We start from the raw sequence: 20,562 nt of genomic DNA, 5'->3' as shown, positions 1-20,562 counted from the left end.
TTTCACAAATAACTCATCTAACCTTGTCCAAAGATATAGTTTTTCCATCTAAGAACAATGAAGAAATTTCAAGATTTACAAAAATCAAAAACTATACAAAGGTTCATATGATTTTATTATCATCCCCTTTAGTTATGCCTTCATAAAATACTTAAAGAACAAATATAAACTCTACTTTATGAACAACATAATAAAAGCTCATAACTTTCTATGAAGTATGAGAAGAAGATAAAGAAGAGAAAATAAAAGACTACCTTAGTTTGTATAGGGAATTTAGTGTAAAAATGAGAGAATGAGGTGATGTATTTATAGGAGAGCATCACCCTCATCAAATCAGAAAATTTAATGCAAAGTAAGTAGATTTAGACTAGCATAGGTGATGTGTCTAATTGTGGTGGAGTGAGAGGATTTGTTGAGTGATTTAAGGGCTTTTGGAAGCTTTTGCATTACTTGTGTAACAAGTAAGTGGCTCATGAAATGATGACTTTCAACTTTATTGATATGATGTAATTTCCTGATAAACATCATGTCCGAACAATTTCGGATAATTTCGTCCAGAAATATACAATCTCCCGATTTAGGACATTTGCCCGAAACGTCGAAACTTGAATTTTGAGGTGAAAAATATCTAGAGATAAGTTACGGACAAACTTGGTGTCTATTTTGACTAGAAATAATATTTGAAGCCAACGACGAAATCAGAATTTGATTCCAAGTTATGGAACTCAAAAACTGGGAGAAAACTCGATAAAACGATCCGAAGTCGTCTCGGAAACATTTATTCTCCAAAAATCTTGAAAATATAGGACAAACAAGAAAATCATAATACAATACTAAAACTCAACTCAGGTTTAGCCTAAAATATTACTGATTAATTTCTATAATTAATTCATTAATACTAATTACTTAATTAAAAGTACTGTGAAAAAACACGGTGTTACACCTCTAACCCACCATTTAATGCACCCCTGACTCGCTTCCAATGTCGGATAACATGCCACTTGCCATGCCGCCTGCACATTCCACCTGCCCCGACAAATCGTTAAGAACAAATCCACATGTCAAAGCAAGGACGACCAGAGTATGTCCTTTGTACCCGTTAGATATTGGCCAATGACCATATGTCACCTCAGCACTTCCTAAGCTCTATAAATAGAAGAGACCATGCATGAAGTATAATTAATTCTCATTCCCTCATTTATTGCTATACTTATTGTTCTAACTTCTCTCTTATTTACTTTCATCTCTCTAGAATACTTTACTGACTTGATCGTCGGAAAACCTTTTATGTACCTCCTTAGGCGGGCCTAGAAGATCATCCGATCAAGTTACCCGTTCTCCTACACTACACCGGACATACTCTTCCAACCATCCATCTTCAACTTCCGACCATCCATCCACAGCTCCCGATCATCAACTTTTAACATTAAAGAACAATATTGAATAAATTTTTAGGCTGATACTATATCTAGATTTATGATGCATATTCTTCTGCAAGAGTTAGGGTTACTACATTAAGTTTTTATTTTAGAGTTGAAACTAAGTTGTGATTTTTTAATTTTGACTTGATTTTCTTTTTACACAAGGATATGATGGTAAAAGTGTTTATACATGTCTAAACAAACCCAAAACATTAATTTAGTGTTATAAGATTTTACTAGATTCTTAGAAATAATAAAATATTAATGGTTCAATTCCTGTAGGTGAAGATTATTAAGAGCGATTATCACACACTCCCAAGGGGCTAATTCCATTAAAAAGAAGCTTAAAATACTTATAGTTTGGGGCACACTTTTTTCCTCATATAGTATTGAGAAGAGGCATTAACTTCAGCAATTTACTATTTGGCAGAGTCATTCCCTTTGATTTACGGTGGAAATACGTAACACTATCTATTAAAGGCCTATTATATAAATTATAATATGTTAAGTTAAGTTATACTCTTTTTTTTGTGAACATGTCAAATTTTCGCTTTTAAAAAAGAATACAAACTTAATGACACTTCTAATTTTTGTATAATTTTTTTGTAAGGGAATAAAATATCTCATTTTAGCAGGAGATTTATCTCATTTCTCCAGTAGAATTATGACAGATGTACTATTTTGTTTTAGAAATATTTTTGTAGAAAATAACTAAATAAGACACATGTCATAATTTTACTATATGAAAGAGATAACTTATCATCTTATACCATGAAATATTTTATTCTTTTTTTAAGATGCCATTTTATTGAACTAGTGCATGTTGTGACGAGACATTTCCCATTGTGGGATTTCTTGCCCTCTTTCTTTTTGTAATTAAGGTAGTTTGGATCATTTGTTATTAACTATGTCTACATTTTCAATGTACAACATAACTAACTGTGCTGGCTGCTTTGCTAATCCTAAGGTGCCACTCTGTTACAAAATGACTCACTTTTTAGTGAGGCGGTGTTGGCTGTTTTGGGCCTGGCGGTGATGGCGGAGCACGACATTGTTGTGGAGCGGCGTTGACGGCCATACCGGTGGCAGGGCAATATCTGTTTTGGGTATGCTATTTTGAGATAAATAGGTTAATAACATAGTGGAAAGATATTAGGGATGAAAGTGAATTTTTTTTTATAAAATAAAAATTATGAAAATATCTCTATTACTAACTAAACCTACTACAACTAAAATATAAGATTTTATCCAAAACTCCAAAAGTTTTCGTGCACACTAGTAACATATTCTAACAAAAAAATCTTTTTATTTAAGTTAAAAAATCATTACTCACTATTCATTTATATCATTATAATTTTTACCCCATAAAACCCGTCACATTTTTCTTTCAAGTTTACGTTATGCAAACAATTACATAGATTAAGGTTTTTGATGCAAACACCGAATTTTTTTTCCTGAAGCCTTAACAATGTCGATGTCTACAAGTCTTTCCAAAACCTTTTCATCAATCTCTCCCAAAAACCACCTCATCTCTTTCTCTAGACTCACCCATCTCTACTCTAATTCACGCAACACTCATATTCCCGAGAAAACCACTTCAAAATCCGATTTTGATGAGAAAATTTCACCCGAAGAATCTGAATCCCTCAAACCCACTTCGGTTCTGTCGAAAGATTATATCTTGGACACTCTTTTAAGTCACAAGACCGACCCAGAATCAGCTTTGAAGCTATTCAAAGAGGTAAATAGAAAACGAGGGTTTGTGAAAACTGTTGATGTTTTCTCTTTGTTGCTTCATATTTTGGCTTCAAATCCTGATACACATGGGGCTGCTCGGGATTTGATCTATAACTATGTATTCGGGGATTCGGGTCCTGCTGCCATGGTGTTTGTGGAACAATTGGTAGAGTGTGCAGAAAGGTATGGCTTTGAATCGAATTCGCAGGTTTATAGTTACTTGTTGAGTAGTTATGTTAGAGCTAATAAGGTCACAGATGCTGTTGAATGTTTTAGAGCCATGTTGAAACATGATGTGGTACCGGGGGTGATAAATATGAATACCCTTTTGACTGCAATGGTTAGGCGAAACTTGATTAATGATGCACGTACATTGTATGATGAAATGGTTCAAAGAGAAATTTATGGTGATTGTGTTACCTTGCATGTCCTAATGCACGCATGTGTGAAAGGAGGGGAGAGTGAGGAGGCGGAAAAGTATTTCAAACAGGCGAGTGGTAGAGGGTTGGAACTTGATGCAGTTTCATACAGCATTCTTATTCAGGCTGTTTGTATGAGGATGGACTCGGGTTTGGCATGTAAGCTGTTGAATAAGATGAAAGAGTTGGGCTGGGTGCCATCTGAAGGTACATATACGTCTGTGATTGGTGCTTGCGTGAAGGAGGGAAATGTTGTCGAGGCATTGAGGCTTAAGGATGAGATGGTGAATAGTGGTATGCCAGTGAACACAATTGTTGCAACAAGTTTGATGAAAGGGCATTGTGTGCAAGGGGACGTGGATAGTGCGTTAAAGTTGTTTGAGGAGATTATTGAGGCTGGTGTCACTCCCAATACTGTTACTTTCTCAGTTTTGATAAATGGGTGCTCTAATAGTGGGAATATGGAGAAGGCATATGAACTCTACTCCCGAATGAAACTCATGGGTATCCGACCTACTGTCTTTATTGTAAATTTTCTGTTAAAAGGATTCAAGAAGCAGAATTTGCTAGAAGATGCATATAGATTGCTTGATGAGGCTGTTGGACATGGTATTGCCAGTGTTGTTACATATAACATCCTTTTATCCTGGCTATGTGAACAGGGTAAGGTTAATGAGGCTTGTAATCTGTGGGACAAAATGACTGCTAAGGGTATCGTTCCTTCACTGGTTTCTTACAATAACATAATTCTTGGTCACTGCAAAAAGGGTTGCATGGATGATGCATACAGTGTGATGAATGATATTCTTAAGCAGGGTTTAAAACCAAATGTTTTCTCATACACTATTTTGATAGATGGCTTTTTCAAGAAAGGTGATTCTGAGCGTGCATTTGATGTATTTGAGCAAATGGTGGCTGAAAATATTTTGCCTACAGATTTCACTTTTAACGCCATTATAAATGGCTTGTGCAAAGTTGGTCGGGTGTCTGAGACGAAGGAAATGTTGGACAATTTTGTCAAGCAGGGTTTTGTCCCCACTTCTATAACTTATAATAGCATAATAGATGGATTTATGAAAAAAGGTGCAATTGACTCAGCACTGTCTGCCTACAGGGAGATGTGCAAAAGTGGTATTTCACCAAATGTTATCACCTATACTAGTTTGATTAATGGATTTTGCAAAAGCAATAACATTGATCTTGCTCTGAAAATGCATAATGATATGAAAAAGAAGGGATTGGAATTGGATATTGCTGCATATAGCGCTCTCATTGATGGTTTCTGTAAAATGCGAGACATGGAAAGTGCATGCATATTCTTCTCTAAACTTTTGGAGGTTGGTTTGGCTCCAAACACAATTGTTTATAACAGCATGATTAGTGGCTTCAGAAATTTGAAGAATATGGAAGCAGCACTTAACTTGCACAAGAATATGATAAGTAATAACATTCCATGTGATTTACAAACTTATACCACACTGATTGATGGACTTTTAAAAGAGGGTAAGTTGAGTTTTGCTTCAGATCTTTACTCAGAGATGCTTTCCAGGGGTATTGTGCCTGATGACCTCATGTGTACTGTTCTTACAAATGGACTGTGCAAGCAGGGGCGACTAGAAGATGCATACAAGACTCTAAAGGAAATGGATAGGAATAATGTATCTCCGTCTGTTCTTGTTTATAACACTTTAATTTCTGGACACTTTAGGGAGGGGAATCTGCAAGATGCTTTTAGACTTCATGATGAGATGCTTGATAAAGGTCTTATGCCCGATGACACTACATATGATATTCTTGTAAATGGAAAATCCTAGAGATCGCTTGCTCCTGCCGGAGTTTAACTCACGTAAAAAGGACTGAGATTGCTTTATTTTTCCATTGCTTATCTTAATGACCAACAAACATGGACCTATTTTACTCGGAAATTTCATCTTGATTTCATTTATAGAAATTGTAGTTCTCTCATTTGGATTAAGGGTTTCCGTTAGTGATCATAGCCGAAATGAGTTCTGTCAGTTAGACACTCTCTGGCCAACTGCATAACAATGGTGATGGTTCGATATTTTCCAGATATTTAAGCTCTTGCATAACAGGAATTTCCAATAGTTGCAGTGCGGGAGTGCTTGCTTGTGGGGCTATTTGCCGTGGGAGTACACTCTCTTTTCAGGTGTGACCTTCACATACATATTGTTTTCTTTTATGATTACATTTTTACTTCCATTTTGTTTGAGGGAAGAATGCTAGGTCATATAATGCAACAATCAGACAAGTGGCCGTGTTCAGTTCTAGTTGTCTCAGATAAGGACTCAAGGTGACTCTTTTCAGGCCCTTGTGTTGCTCTACGACCTATATAAGGAGATAGGAGTAAATGTTAAGTAGCGTAGTGCTATCTGTTAATCTCCAATTTCCAAATGCAGACTACTTTCGCCACTTATCTCACGTTAGGTTACTATTAAGTTTTCTGCACAAATCCACTTGTAATAAATCAGCACAATGAGATTTCTCAACCAAAATAGTGAGCATGAACTGTAATGATATGTTATCTATGACCAAGCTCTATTAAGTTTGTGTTATTTGGTTTAAATTTTGGAGAATCAGATTTTGTTACAATGCTGTAACTTGTTTTGGCTGGGAAATCTGGCTTCTGGCAAGTCATACTAGACTGTGAATCTGAAGTGATACCTTATCTAATATCCGGTAACAGAAAGGAAGGGAACAAGAAGTGCTTCTTCATACACAAAAGCCTTTTTGCACCTTAACTTGCTCATCTTAACTTTTAACCATATTTTAGCAGGAATTGAATGGTCTCCAAGGATGGATGTTGCCGAGTAAGAAGGCACATATGTCAATACAGTGGAAGTTTCAGGTATTATTTCTTATCAGTGGCCCTCAGAGTTCCTCTCTTTTCAATATAAAAACCACTTTTTTTTATGGAACTCTAGTTATTTTAAGAATTGTTATTTGGATTTCCAAAGGCACAACTTACTGAGCATAGTTTCTAAAATATGTGGAAGGATAGGTGAGGAACTATGATAAGTATCAAGGGAAATCTTAGATGGCATTGAATGAAAATATGAATTGTTCCATTTCATGTGTGAGCAGAGGAATAGCCTGTTAAATCAAATTGATTGGATGCTGTATTTATTGGTGTTGATTGTGGAGATGGGGAATTTTGCAAATTATGACTTGCTGACATTATTAGTATGTTTCCTCCCCCAGGATTTTGCATCTAGTGTGAATGTCTTTTTAAGGTGAATTCAGGGGTTGATGAGTACCCAGCTAGAACAATAACCAAGTGATAATGGTATTTGGGTGTTTTTTACTTTGAGGATTGTTCTCAAGTCATCTTTATCTTTAGTTAAATTAATTATACTTAAAAAGAAAAGAGGGTTATAAGTTCATCTATTTACACATATTCACTTTCTTTATATCCTTATCGAACATAAAACTGAAAACTAAAGATGCCATGTATATATGATGCAAAAGATAAGGAAGCATAGTGTTTAAAAGGCAAATTGGACAAGATTGAAGAGGATTGGTACAACTGCAAATTCCAAGCACCATCATTCAACACATCACTGACCAAATAATCTTACTCATTGTGGTGAAAGTGTTCACGACTTTAGAAAGAGGTTTGTTTATCACCCCAAGTATATATCCTCCTTCACTGGAGTTGAGTACTACTAGGGGACCATAGTTATGGAGAAAATGCATAGTAGCTTTAACTAAGCATTTCCACATGCTAAAATCAGCTGCATTACATGCACGAAAAGAATCTCCATCATCATAAGTTCATAAAACAATGCTTATGTTAATAATTGTCATCCAACCAACAAGAATGATTGCTTATGTAACTATATGGGTAATGCAATATATCTTGTTCTTGGTTTTATCTGTTGTAATTTACAACTTTCTCTCTATTCCATTGTTTCTTCCTCGTGAAAAAAATGATTTTTTTTTGTATTCCAAGTTTATACTAATAAAATTTTGATAGCTTCCAATCAAAGGAAAGAAAAGGGATACAGCAAGAAAAAAATATGTGGAGCATGAAACCCTTCTTTCATTTCTATAAAAAAGGTACAAGTTTGATGCACAAAATTTAAGAATACAAATAACAATATTAACATTATTTGAATTTCAAAATTGATTATTTTTTAGACATCATCCTTTCACTTACACTTTACACTTCCTACGCAGTTTCATTTTCAAATTCTAAAGAAAAAAACTAGGTGGGTGTCAACAAAAGTTGTTCAAGAACCCTTAACGGTGAAGAAATAATAGGAAATAAATGATGATTTTATGTTCAATAGTTACATGGTTGTATGTTTTTACTTCACATAGGAACATGGATTTGCCCTGGTTACTTCTTTTTCCTTTTTTTTGTTCTTCTATCTTTGGTTTTTTGTATAACTTTTCTTCACAAAAGCATAGCCAGTTCTGTATTGGGAGTAAAATCCGGAAGCATCTTTGAATTTTTCTTTGGAATTTCTAGTTGCCCTCCAGCTTTACTTGGAATTTGGACATACTTTAGTTTATTAGTACAGTTTAAATTTCATCTTTTTACATATGAGCAGACTCAAGTCTTATAAACTATACGAGAATAATAAATCTGATCATCACAAACCATAGGATTTAAATTCGTTATTAATCCTGACCATTTAGAAGAATAATGTACATTTATATTTTAATTTTAACTATTTAAATAAGATTTAATGATATATATTAACTATTCTTATTTTGCATAATAATAAATCATGTCATGCGAATCACTTGCATTATATAATATATCAGCAGATAAAACTAATTCTATTTATTTTTATCTCTTAACCAGTGTAAATTAAATATTTAAGTTAATCCCTGCAGAGTCTACTCTCGGATCTGAAGGTAAATGAGATAATTAATATGAACTATTAAAATTTATTTAAATGATGAATATTTAAAAATAAATCTGACTTTAAATAATTATTATTAATCAGATATTAATTTTAATAATTCATATATAGTTGTATGATTCAAATTTATTATTTGTATGAGAATTATTTTCAATTAGATCACTTTCTTATAGACTATTGACTGTTTTTTGTTGTAGTTTCTGAGTTGTAAATTGTGATAGTGATTAACTTAAAAGAAAATTTAAAAGAGTGGCTTTCATAAAAATAATAGACTCACCCATACTTTTTTATCTTGTTATCTAAGGAGCAAAGAGTGAGAGATGGATCTCTGGGAGTATCTTCGGGCGTTACAAATAAATTTTACTTCAGGTAAGAAATTTATTTCATAGATTCATCACATTAATGATGACTTTCTTTTTATGTCATATTATGTCCTAAGCCAATAAAAAGTTGACATATTCTTAAAAAGAAAAATCAAAAAATTAAAAAATAATTTTTTATATTATTTAGTACAATTTAATTGGGTTAGGAATGAGGAAAGAAATATTTTGGGACAGAAGATCCCGGTTCTACTTTATCTAAACACCATATTAACTTGAAGATAGGGATACTTAGTAAAAAAATCAAATATAATTGCTATAATATAAAATTCCAGTAAACTTGAACGTTGTTAAAAGCATTATTATGACAAGGAATTTATTCACTCCTCAAAACTTTGACAAAACGGGTAAAGTAAATGATTCTTTTTTTAATTTAAGTAAGTTGAATTTCGGAGATTAAGACATGAACCCTTAGGAATATACATGTAACTTACTGGACAATCAAATCCACATAGTGATAGAGAAATTCAAAATAACATTCTGATAAAATGTATTTCCCAAAATAAAAATATTAATCCTTCTTTTGTTGCATCAAATCTTTTAAACATTTAGGTTATGTTTGGTTTAGGAATGAAGGTGGAAGGAAAGAGAGTTGAAGGAAAGAATAACAGTAGGAAATGAGATAACAATTTTATTGTTTAGTATGATTGAAAATGGAAGAAAAGTGAGAGGAAAGAAAAACACATTCATACATAATGTATTGAAAATAACATAAATGTCCCTATTATATATATAATTATATAGCATATCTAATTTTTAAATTTTAAATTACATAACTAAATAATTTATTTTTAATAATATTAATTAATATTTTTAAGTAAATATAAACTAAATTTAATGTAACAATATTTGTTTATAAAATTCAAAGAAAATCATTAACCTCCTACATACATCTTCTTCTAACTGATGTGTCTAAAAGAAAATATAACTCATATTTGACAATCACTTTTATATTTCTAATCATTTCACTTCCACATGTTTGTATTTTGTTTTTTTAATTTATTTATTATTTGTTATTTTGTTGATAACTATAAGTAATGCTTTTTTTTTCTTTTCACTTCATCTTTTGGCATACATAATTACTATTTATTTGTGAACTTAAAAGCAACATAAATAAACTTAAGTTAACTAATTTCACATCAAAATCAATATAAACAAAGAAATTTATTACATTGTATCTATTTTCACATAAATTATTGTTCTTTCAATTTAAGAGAGAACGACAAATTTGAAATTTTGATCGTTTTCCTTCATTACTTTATTTTCTTCCCAAATTATGGAGGAATTTATTATGTGGGACCCATACATATTTTTTCATTAATCCCTATTTAATGTTGGAACCAAAAGGTTGAAAAAACCATTTTTCTTTGCTCATTTTTTATTTCCTCTTGTTTTCAATGAAAAACATAGTGTTAGATCAATGAAAGAAAAAAATCTATTCAGACAGTTAATAAATGTTATAATTTGATAGTAAGTGATATTTAAATTTTCCAACTTACCCCAAATAAAAATAATTTACTTTTTTATCTTATCAAAATATTAATTGTTCGATTAATATGAACATCGGTTGATATCCATAAACATTAATTTCTTATATAAAAAAACGAAAAAAAAAATAATACAAAAAGTAATAAAAGGACAAAGAAGAGAGCGGCGACATTGAAACCTTTCCCTCCGACAGTTTGTCACAGACAAAAATCTCTGTTCCTTCTTTGACGTTCCGTCGTTACTCACTGCTTCATTTTCCTCAAAACGACACTGTATTCACCCTCTGAGTTACTATATAAATCTCTCCCCCTTCTACCACTCATAATCACAACCATACTTCAATTTTCATCCGAAAAGAGTGAGAGTATACTCTTACTAGTACAAAATAAAATAACTCAATTTCCATGGCTCCTGAACCCGCCATTCTCTTTACCGTCCTCATCCTCGCCGCGCTCTCCTCCGCTAGGGACCTCCGTCCATCTGACCACGGCCTCATCTTCCAGACATTGTCACCGGCGTCTGCCTATTTCACACCGGAGATGAAGTCCTTCTTCAACGCTGACAAATCCTCACCCTCGACTTCGTCCAGCGTGGCACTCCCGCGGACAATGAACTACGGCGACGCCACGCCTCCATCGTGGCGGAGATCAACCGCATTGGATGGCGGCGGTGATAGGTTGGGGAAGGCGTTGATGGCGGTGAGCGTGGTTTGCGGGATCGCAGGTGTGGTTCTGTTAGTAGCTTCCGTTTTAATTTATATGTATAAGAACCCGAAGCAGGAGTTAAACGCAGCGTTTCGTAGTGAAAATGGGAATGACGGTGAAAATAATGAGGATAACAACAAATTACAGTTAGTGGTACACAACTCTTGAGTTTTGAGTTTTCGCTTTTGTTGTTTTCCAATTTTTATTTGTTATCTTCTTTTCAGTGTTGCATGGTTCTTAGTTGCATTGCATGTAAAGGTTAGCTTGTGCAGATTTATATTTAGTTTGCTTTTGTATTGTACTTATTTTATTTTTTAATTATTATTATGGTTTTTCTAACTACATTTAGCTTTAAGCTTGCTTATATAATCTTGTGATTGAAAAAAGATAAGTAAAGATACTTAAATTCTTCTTCCAGTATTTGCAGCCCTCTCTTTCTTTATCTGCCTTGGATATCTTGATGGACATAGATGACTTGTCCCAACAATGTCTTATTCCTTGTGCCAATCACATATTGCTATATTAATAAAAGAAATTTTTTAAAAACAAAAAGTAACATTCTGACTGTCTTGAGACAGAGAATAAGATATCATTGGGGACATGTGATCTCTGTCCAATTATAATTGTAATAGTGACACTACAGTTTGAAAACAATCCATGAGATTATTCATTGGACATTGAATTCAACATATCAGGAAAAGATGCGTAATAGTGTAAGAGATTTTTACACTGTTAATGCATTATCCATCATTCATATTTTATCATCATTGATTCTTAAATAAAAGTAACACAAATGAATGGTAGATAATACACTGAGGTGTATAGATATTACACTCTTCAACATATTCTGCATCAAGATTTATGCAGGTTGACTCAGTGGAGGAAGATTCACACTTTCACTGCTAAGCATAGATATCACAGTTGCCATATTTGGCCTGACTCTTGCACTTTCTTGCACACACCTCAAAATAGCCTTCTCATGGACAGGGTCACATATATCTTCATCTATTAAAGATACAATGTTGTCTTCATTCCAAAGATTCCAAGCCTAAGATAGTAATTAAACCCAAGAGTCCAAGACTAACATGTAACTAGTAGTTCAAGTGACTGAGGTTTGAAAACTAAGAAAGTTAGCCTTATTAAAATATGAATGTTTCCAATTAGAATAAGATTGCTTCCTTCCTATAAAAGATACATGTTCCTAGATAAAAAGAAACCTAGATTGACTTATTCCACATGTAAATCAGTGCAGCTCAAAATATAGGAGCTAATTTGCTTCTTCAGGTATAAATAAGCACACAATGTTTTTTTGTTGAAATAGTTTAACAGCAATAAAATAAATGGAGAAACTACACTTAAAATATTTATTCATTCCTTATAGAGTGATGGGCCAAAAGTAGAAGAAAACTAGAAATATTTTTTGAAGGTTAACAAGAGTAATGTACCTAATGACCAAGAGGCATCCATTCAAGTTCTAAGTCTAGTTCTCCACATTCAACATTCTGGAGCTTGAGTGACATCTCTTGTTTAACCTTACCATCAATAATATTAACTGTGCTATCATCTATAAGTGCATTGTCATGGGATTTCAGCCATTTTCCTATTTGCATATCATCAAACATTCCAGCATCTCCGAATGCCATGGCAGATGTAATCAATGGTTGAAGATCAATGTCTGCCTCTCCCATTATATCATCCGCCGAAAACATGTCATGATCGTATACTTGCTGCAATGCAATGCAGCCATTTGTTAAGATAAAGTTGCACAACAATTTTCTGTGAATATCCATTTTCGACAACTTTCGGGACAACTTTATTTTTTTATAATGTGAAGTACAAATAGTTTGCATTATAAAAAGTAAAGTTGTCCAAATTCTGCACGGATAACATTATTAAGACACGGAATGATTATTCTCTACAACTTCGGGACAATTTGGTTTATATACAAGAAGTAAAGATGGTTTGAGATATTCAAACTTGTTGTACATATAATACTATTACTCTTTCTTTTACATGCATTGATGAGAAATAGGAAACAGGAACTCAATTTTCTTCAGTGATTTGGTAGTGTTGAATAAGATACATAGATAATTTATTGGTGTTATTCACAAGACAAGTTAAAATTCAACCTTACCAAACTCAATTGTCCAAATTCTTCAGGAACAGACAGCATAAGCTCCTCATTCCAGACTGGATTCAAGTTGCTCTTTATTATAGTTGTCTGAACAGTCTGAAGGCAATAGCACCAAAGTTAATTTCAGAAGAAAAAAAGGGTATCAATAAAATAATCAAGCCTTTGTCCTACTAAGTAGGGTCGGCTAAATGAATTGAGTGCCACCATAATGCCCTATTATAAATCATGTTCATCGACAATAGCAGAAGTTTCAAGAGAATATATGCTGACGAGAACAACCAACCTGTTGGCCAAGTTTCAAGATGACATATGGATCGCTTGTCATCATGTCTCTGATAGCTAAATCTGTGCCTTTAATCACTTTTACCTTCAACATTCCAATAAATTCTACCATTCCTTCCTGTTTTCACCATCAGTATCAGTCAAACTCCAATAAACTACTGGTGAGAATAATTTCATTACCATGGTTAACAAAATAGGAAAGTTGGATGCATGCAAAAAGCTTCTTCTATATTAATTGTCTTTGATTAGAAGACTTTCATCTTGGTACAACAACTTAAAATGTAAGTCTAGTTCACAAATGAACATGTCTCCATTCCTACAATCAAAGGAGCTAATATATAAAATAAAGTTACCATATTCTTTGAAGAACTAGTGCTTTTTCTAAAGCTATCCATAAGCCTTTTGGAAAAACTTGCTTTAAAAGTGTTTTTATGGCTGCTGCTTTTTCCTGACACGATGCGCAAACTAGGCTTCAAAAATTCTTGGTGCTCATACTTTGATCTGCATCCAAAATTGTCACTATTAAAATGCCACTCTTGAGCATTCCAATGTCAATGCTAAATCAAGAACAGTGGACTATTACTAAGAAGATCAGAAACTAGAGAAAATAAATGACTCAGAAATGGCAAGAAAACATGAAAAGGAAAGGAAAGAAAATCAAGATGAGAGGACACAAATTCATATCAATTTCCTCCAAAGTAGCCTACAGATTTACCTACTCTGTGATAACCAGAGATATTATAGATTTTCAAAACAAGCTAGATGATGCTAAGAATGGAAGATCTGTTGTGAAAAGTGTACATGAAAACATGTTTAACCTGATGAACTTTGCACGCTGCTCGTGACTGGCGTCTGATGCAGGTTTAGTATATCCTTCTGGAAGATAAGCCTCATAAATTGAATTAGCTGAAGCATTTCCTCCAACTTCAATCATTGCATCAATTTCTTCTTCTGACCATTCATCCAATGTCACAGAATTAATCTGAAAGCAAACAAATAATGTCACAAGCCTGTAATACAAGACAATAAAAAGAAAAGAGTTCAGCATTTATGTCACTACTAACTTGATAACACAATCACTGAAAACAAAAAGATTCATTATATGAAAAGAATTTCATTAAAAGGAAGAGAAATAGGAAGATACAAGAGCAAGATATACTTCACCAGAAAATTACAACAGAATGTTAAGAATGGTAACCTTTGATATATGAGTACCAAGGCTTCTGTGCACACCACAACATTTTAAGCACACAAAAACTCCAATATTGGCTGACCTGAAAAAGCAGTTAGAAAAATGAGTTTACTATTGAGAAAATGTAGCATCTGTTCTACATTCTTCATTATATTTCAATTCACTTCATTTAGCTAGTTTACTACAGCTTAATTAGAAGGATGTGTCCTTAAACTTAACAGAAAATATACAACACTAAACCCCATTTTTTAGTATTATGATGTCTATTACCATAAACCCCAAAAAAAGTCATGTGTGTAAAGGTGAATACACTTACGCCCATTTAGGATCTGGAGCATTACAATCAGCACAAAAGCGATTATCTTTATGAAGCAATAAATCCTTCATTCTTCTTTTACCTGTAAAAGTCATGCCAATCATTCAACTTCTCAAGAGAAATAAGTGAAAATAGCTTTATATTTTGCAATAACTCTTTCTACTTCTATTAAATAGACATTGTAAAGAATCTTAAGCTGCTATGCTTCAAGTCAAGCTCTTCAATCTTCATGAGCACAACTTACCTTGCATGAACCTTAAGAACTAAACAGCATTAGAAAGATGTGAAAATTCCTCTTAGGAACTAATTGTCAATAACTTTTAAATAGATCAAAGAAAAATTGCATAAACGTATAAGCCATAGTAGGAACTAATTGTCATTCACGCATTTATATACCATACAACGACGAAATTATCAATTATTCTCGACTTAGTAAGTTCTGAGGCGAGTACAACATTCACTAGATGTCAACACTGCATTAATACATATATATTACCAGTACCACATTAAATAGCATAACATACCCGAGGCAGGCCTTCCAAATTCCAATCTTCTATTATTCATTGCCATGCTTAAACCTCACAATTGTCCAAGCTGCTACTTCAAAACTAATAGCAGCCAAACTATCTGAAAAGGAATAAAGAAGTATCTGGTTGGAGACTTACAAAATAAAAACCTCACAAGATGTTGTAGTACTAAGATTTTTCCACCACAATAGTCTATAGTCTTTAGTTCCTCACCCAAAAATAAGAAATAATTACTATGGAAATAAAATTCCAGTGCAGAATAGTCTAATATAATCTAAAAGGGGACCATAATACAAGGTTAGTTTTTGATAATTGATATCATTAGACATATTTTGATTACATTTTTCCCCAGCAGTGTAAGATCAGATGCATACATGCATTGTTCTAACACAAGTAGTTGGTAACTCCAGAAGCAGAAGCAAAAACATTATCCATTCATAATCAATACATAAATTAATTAATGTGTACCCTCCATTTTCATTTTTCACATGATAGAATCTCCAAAATGGACAAAAGCAGCAACAACAAAAAAAAGGATTTGAAACCACACAGTTCCTACCAATTTATTTTTCTCTAGCAACCAAACATGGACATTGATATTTCTTTGATCACAAGGAATTCAATAAGAGTACATGTGCCCATCAAACTGTCACAAAACAATGGATTTCTTTATACTGATCAAATTTCCTCTCAACATAATAATTTTTTTTTAACGTATGCATTAAACAAATCTTGTAATCATTAAGAAACGAGGGACCAAAAACATGGGAATAAAGAGAGAAAATTAAATTAAGGAGTGAAGATAAAAGAGAAGAGAAATAGAGAGAATGGAAATACGTGAGAATAATGGAATTGAAGAAAGATGAGTTTGAAATGTGCAGAGAGGTTGACCAAAGGAAAAGGATGGTGCAGATGTGTATGTTAGGAGTGGCTGGCATGTACCATGAAATGAACCAACAACCATTTTTGTTATTTAATGTTGTTATGGATGACATGATCAACACTAACTAATATAATAATAATCTACCCTTTTATACAAGGTTGTGTATGGAATGGGCTTAGCTGGAAAGTGAAAACTAACTTAGAGCCTAAATAGTACTTGATTATTATGGTTGATAATGTCATATAAGATAATTATGTTTGAGTCATCTAGGATTATCATTTTATATATATGATAAAACTCTCTTACCACGTATTTAAAGTTATTGCATTGGCATAAAATCTAGGTAGAAACTTTCAAAAATAAGTTGTATTTTATTATATATTTTAAGAAATGATATCTATACAAATATGAATAGGGATTCATTTACTTCCTGACCTGACCATCAATTTTATGAACATCTAATGGTTTAGCTTACTCTTAGAGTAAGTGGATTTCTCCTCTACCAATATAGTATGCCAATAACAACTCTCTTAAGCTTCTCTTGGTTCTCCAAAACAACTTGAACACATGGAATGCCTTCAACTGTGCTGGTGAGGTGTTATGAAGGTAGAGAGTCAGGCTGAATTAGAGGTCCAAAAGAGGGAAACAGAGAATGCTAGGAAAAATGTAATTAAACAAGAGAGGAGGTAGAGGTGTTCCTTTATTATTATCATTTGCGAGTTAGGTTTTCGATGAGAAGGAAGAGAAAGGGAAGACTTCAAAGTCGTATTGCAATTTTCGTGATTTTGAATTCTTCATTTTCCTTTCTTTCCCCTCCAAATTTCAACTTGCAAACAGATTATTACGATCTATTTGCGAATTAAGATTTGGAAAGAAAGGAGGGAAAAAGAAATCTCTCTAATCATTTGACAATTGTGTTTCATCAAACTCAAGTTGTGCCTTAGTGAAAAAAGCAATTTTTGATGATGTCTTAGATTCCAAATTTTGACTAACAATGTTTTCAAACCTTAATCATGTTCAAGAGCTTTTTGTTGATCACCAAAAGAATTTGTCATTTGTTCAAAATATTTGTATTGCCTTGAAAGCCCCCTGCCATGTCTTGAATCCACTTAATTAAGTTGGGCAAATTTACCTAAGTGGTGTACTTTATTAAAATATTACAGTCTTGGTGTACCTTTTTAATTTATTACGGAATTAGTGCACTTTTTAGAAACTCGGCAACCACCTTGCCGATTTTTTTTTATTTCACCCCTTGCCGAGTTTGGTGAGGGGTGAAATAAAAAATAATAATCGACAAGGTGATTGCTGAGTTTAATTAAAAACACCTACCCCAATGCCGAATTTCTAAAAAGCACACTAATTCCGTAATAAATTAAAAAGATGCATCAAGACTGTAATATTTTAGTTAAATTTGTCAATTAAGTTGGGTATGAAATAGTTTGTTTCATTATCAATAAAAGGAGGACAAAAAGTTGGGGAAAACTAGAGAAATTTCTTTGGTTCACTTTTATGACTTTGATATCCATTTAGTGATTCATGCATTATTAAACCATGCCTTCACTTTGTTAGTGTTTCTATTTTTGTATTTCACGAGTTGCATTAACAATTATCATTTAAAGTTGACATGGGGACAAAAATAACTCTAGCTTAAAATGGAGGGAATAAATAATTCAAAAAACATAGGGAATAAAATCAATGTAACCAATAAACGTATGATCGAAAACTATATGAAAGCCTTATTGTAATCTCAATTTTATTTTTGTTTAAAACGTGAGAATGTGAGTACCCTAATGACAATCATATTCAATTTGAGTAGTAGCAAATGTAATAAGAAAATAAACGATATGAAGATGAATGTACATAAAGTAAGTAGAGGAGAAAATGATAGTGTAATTTGATACAACAAAAATCTCCAAATAAGAAAATATAAACTCAACTAATCCAGGACTTCCATGTTTAAACTCATTCTGAAGCATTTCGTCTAATTTGCTCAAGTAGATTAAGCTTGTCAATCTTTGCTGCAAGTATGAAATCATTTTCTGTCAACCCACCTGTATCAATATGCATCATTTATAAGAATGCACATATAAAAGATATATTAAGTATAACAATCATATTATTTTTACTATCAAATTATAATATTAATTCGTCCTTCGATTTTTATATTTATTTTTTGAGGTATATATCAAGATAAAAAATGAAAAGTAAGAGTTATATAAACAAATTGATTTGTTATCAGAAGTTCTTAAATTTTGATTGTTCAAATTCAAATAAAATATTAATGTAAATATATATGTAGTAAATTCAAGACAAATAATAGTATTGAAAAGTAACAAAGGGGACTAAGCAATCAAACCGTTGTTAATCACTTAATCTTAAACTTTGCATTGTTAATCTATGACATAATTAAAATTTTAGCACTATTATTTATATAACCACTCAACACCGTATACTCTAAACACTTATTTCTAGTAGTATTTTCTTTTTCTTTTTCCTCACTTCTTTTCATATTAAAAAAACAAAAAATCACTACTCTGTACATAAGGCGTTCATGTTTTGATCCATGGGCATATTTTGTAATTGATCCCCATAAGTTTTTTGGACTAGTTTAATTATTATAAAGTTTAAGATTTTGACATTCATTTCTTCATTCAAAATATATTGTTAAGTGATTACATGGCAAATGGAGGTGCAAAGAATCTTTGACAACAAAAAACATGCAAAATTTTGAAAGGCAAACCATATGTAAGTATAATTTATTTCCCCTTAAAATCTGTTTGCAAATTTAGTTTTGGAGGGAGAAAATGGAAAAGAAAACTTCATGGTCATGAAATACACTCATGAGAGGACTCTAAAGTTTTTTTTTTCTCTTCATTTCCCTCTAAAACCCAATTCATAGATAACTTTTGGATTCCCTCCCATATAAACCGCACCTATGAACAAAAATATGAAACCTATGACAACAAAAACAGTAATGGTTTCATTAATCCATGACATTAGGCTCCTACTAAATTAACATTTCCTTACCACAAGCATGAGTCCAAATCTCAATGGTAACATTGTTCCAGTTAACAAGGTGTAGATCAGGGTGATGACCTGCATTATAAACATATCTTCATTACATTTTATGTATTCAACCCTTTAAAATGAAAACAGTAACAAAATTAATACAGAGTATGAGACCTTCATTTTCAGCAAGATTAGCCACAATCTTGAAGAATTCTAATCCTTTGGTGAAACTCTTTACAGTCCATGACTGCCTCAGCTTTAATACACCACTTTCTTTTACCAAATTCCACTTATCAACCTAACCATTCATTTTCAATATCCAATATAGTGAGACTTAGAAGGACTTAAGTTTATAGTATTTGATTATTATAAATAAACCTGTGGCATTAGAGTGTGTGCTACATCCTCATCCATAGGTCTCAATTCCTTTAGATTGCATGGTACACACTTCTTCTCTATCAGACCTAACAAATTAAATAACAATGAAATTTATTTGATAGCTAGATTAATGAGATTTTATAATACAAAGTGTAAAACTAACTTATTAAATGTTAGTTTAATAAGGAAAAGGAGCATATTAGGCATGTTTCAATAAGAGAACATTTCTACCTCAATTGCTATTTGATTCAACATTCTATGTAGGTGGCAAAACACAGTTTTCTAGAACCTTAATCCTCCCACCTTTGTTAGTGCAAAATGTACTAAGTCTAAGAGTTGATGAATTCCCATCTTTATGAATCTCAATGACATAATGAATACAGGAAATATAAGCATAATAAGTGCATTTCTATTAAAAGAAAAAAATTATGCTAAAACCATGACAAGTGAAACTCAATACCCATAAAAAGAGAGGCCAAAATTATAAACTTCAAACACATAAAGACACAAGCTTGGTGATTAATAAACAGAAACAATGATAATGTACTAATAGATTATACATCAAATTATTGATTCAGAATTGCATAATAGAAAAAGATGATAAATATAATGAATGCATGAACTCACATGTGGGCATCATGTATTGTTCAGCCATTGCTATGTGTTGGAACAAGTGGTGATGGAAAAAGAGAGAGAAGGGGAATGCATAAATATATAGAGAGATAGGTGCGAAGACAGTGCCTCTAATATCTTTGTTGAAGAACAAAATTTCTGACCATTTCTTCCGGGAATGGTGCACT

The 20,562-nt window shown here is 32.6% G+C and overlaps 4 protein-coding genes across 6 annotated transcripts; 2 read left to right on the top strand and 2 right to left on the bottom strand.

Annotated features, from left to right (window-relative positions):
• LOC109362667 (putative pterin-4-alpha-carbinolamine dehydratase) lies at window positions 1,981–20,494 on the bottom strand. The gene is made up of 8 exons (XM_019608627.1): window positions 20,390–20,494; window positions 19,763–19,848; window positions 19,559–19,682; window positions 19,403–19,471; window positions 18,338–18,426; window positions 16,899–16,904; window positions 10,208–10,214; window positions 1,981–1,991 (listed from the first exon to the last, which is right to left on the bottom strand). Exons 1-5 carry the CDS (start codon window positions 20,415–20,417, stop codon window positions 18,338–18,340), a joined length of 396 nt encoding a protein of 131 aa, XP_019464172.1. The 5' UTR covers window positions 20,418–20,494; the 3' UTR covers window positions 1,981–1,991; window positions 10,208–10,214; window positions 16,899–16,904.
• LOC109362663 (pentatricopeptide repeat-containing protein At3g54980, mitochondrial) lies at window positions 2,791–6,876 on the top strand. Its single transcript, XM_019608622.1, is given in 2 exon segments — window positions 2,791–5,744; window positions 6,372–6,876. A coding segment is annotated over 1 exon segment (2,529 nt). The 5' UTR covers window positions 2,791–2,889; the 3' UTR covers window positions 5,419–5,744; window positions 6,372–6,876.
• On the top strand, window positions 10,513–11,328 carry LOC109362666. Its single transcript, XM_019608626.1, has one exon. The coding sequence runs from the start codon at window positions 10,742–10,744 to the stop codon at window positions 11,207–11,209; it is 468 nt and encodes a 155-aa protein (XP_019464171.1). The 5' UTR covers window positions 10,513–10,741; the 3' UTR covers window positions 11,210–11,328.
• On the bottom strand, window positions 12,477–16,448 carry LOC109362664 (ADP-ribosylation factor GTPase-activating protein AGD12-like). 3 transcript variants are annotated; one of them, XM_019608623.1, is made up of 9 exons: window positions 16,330–16,448; window positions 15,490–15,592; window positions 14,966–15,047; window positions 14,656–14,731; window positions 14,276–14,439; window positions 13,811–13,958; window positions 13,459–13,575; window positions 13,176–13,271; window positions 12,477–12,768 (listed from the first exon to the last, which is right to left on the bottom strand). In XM_019608623.1, the coding sequence occupies exons 2-9, from the start codon at window positions 15,533–15,535 to the stop codon at window positions 12,487–12,489; spliced, it is 1,011 nt and encodes a 336-aa protein (XP_019464168.1). In that variant the 5' UTR covers window positions 15,536–15,592; window positions 16,330–16,448; the 3' UTR covers window positions 12,477–12,486. The 3 variants fall into 3 exon arrangements, with proteins under 3 accessions (XP_019464168.1, XP_019464170.1, XP_019464169.1); XM_019608625.1 differs by lacking the exon at window positions 16,330–16,448 and adding an exon at window positions 16,052–16,212; XM_019608624.1 differs by lacking the exon at window positions 16,330–16,448 and having other exon boundaries at window positions 15,490–15,642.

The sequence above is a fragment of the Lupinus angustifolius genome, chromosome LG12 (assembly GCF_001865875.1).
Source record: "Lupinus angustifolius cultivar Tanjil chromosome LG12, LupAngTanjil_v1.0, whole genome shotgun sequence".
In the NCBI taxonomy this organism is placed as follows: domain Eukaryota; kingdom Viridiplantae; phylum Streptophyta; class Magnoliopsida; order Fabales; family Fabaceae; genus Lupinus; species Lupinus angustifolius.
This window is presented reverse-complemented; position numbering and strand designations above follow the sequence as displayed.

Excerpts from the sequence above, each read along its gene's own strand:
- LOC109362666 (XM_019608626.1), top strand. The coding sequence starts at position 10,742 with ATGGCTCCTGAACCCGCCATTCTCTTTACCGTCCTCATCCTCGCCGCG.
- LOC109362664 (XM_019608623.1), bottom strand. The coding sequence starts at position 15,535 with ATGGCAATGAATAATAGAAGATTGGAATTTGGAAGGCCTGCCTCGG. Across the intron at positions 13,272-13,458 it reads TCTTGAAACTTGGCCAACAG|ACTGTTCAGACAACTATAAT; the intron begins GTTGGTTGTTCT and ends TATTGCCTTCAG. Across the intron at positions 12,769-13,175 it reads AATTTGGACAATTGAGTTTG|CAAGTATACGATCATGACAT; the intron begins GTAAGGTTGAAT and ends ATTGCATTGCAG.
- LOC109362667 (XM_019608627.1), bottom strand. The coding sequence starts at position 20,417 with ATGGCTGAACAATACATGATGCCCACAT. Across the intron at positions 19,849-20,389 it reads ACAATACATGATGCCCACAT|GTCTGATAGAGAAGAAGTGT; the intron begins GTGAGTTCATGC and ends TTAATTTGTTAG. Across the intron at positions 19,683-19,762 it reads CACACACTCTAATGCCACAG|GTTGATAAGTGGAATTTGGT; the intron begins GTTTATTTATAA and ends ATGAATGGTTAG.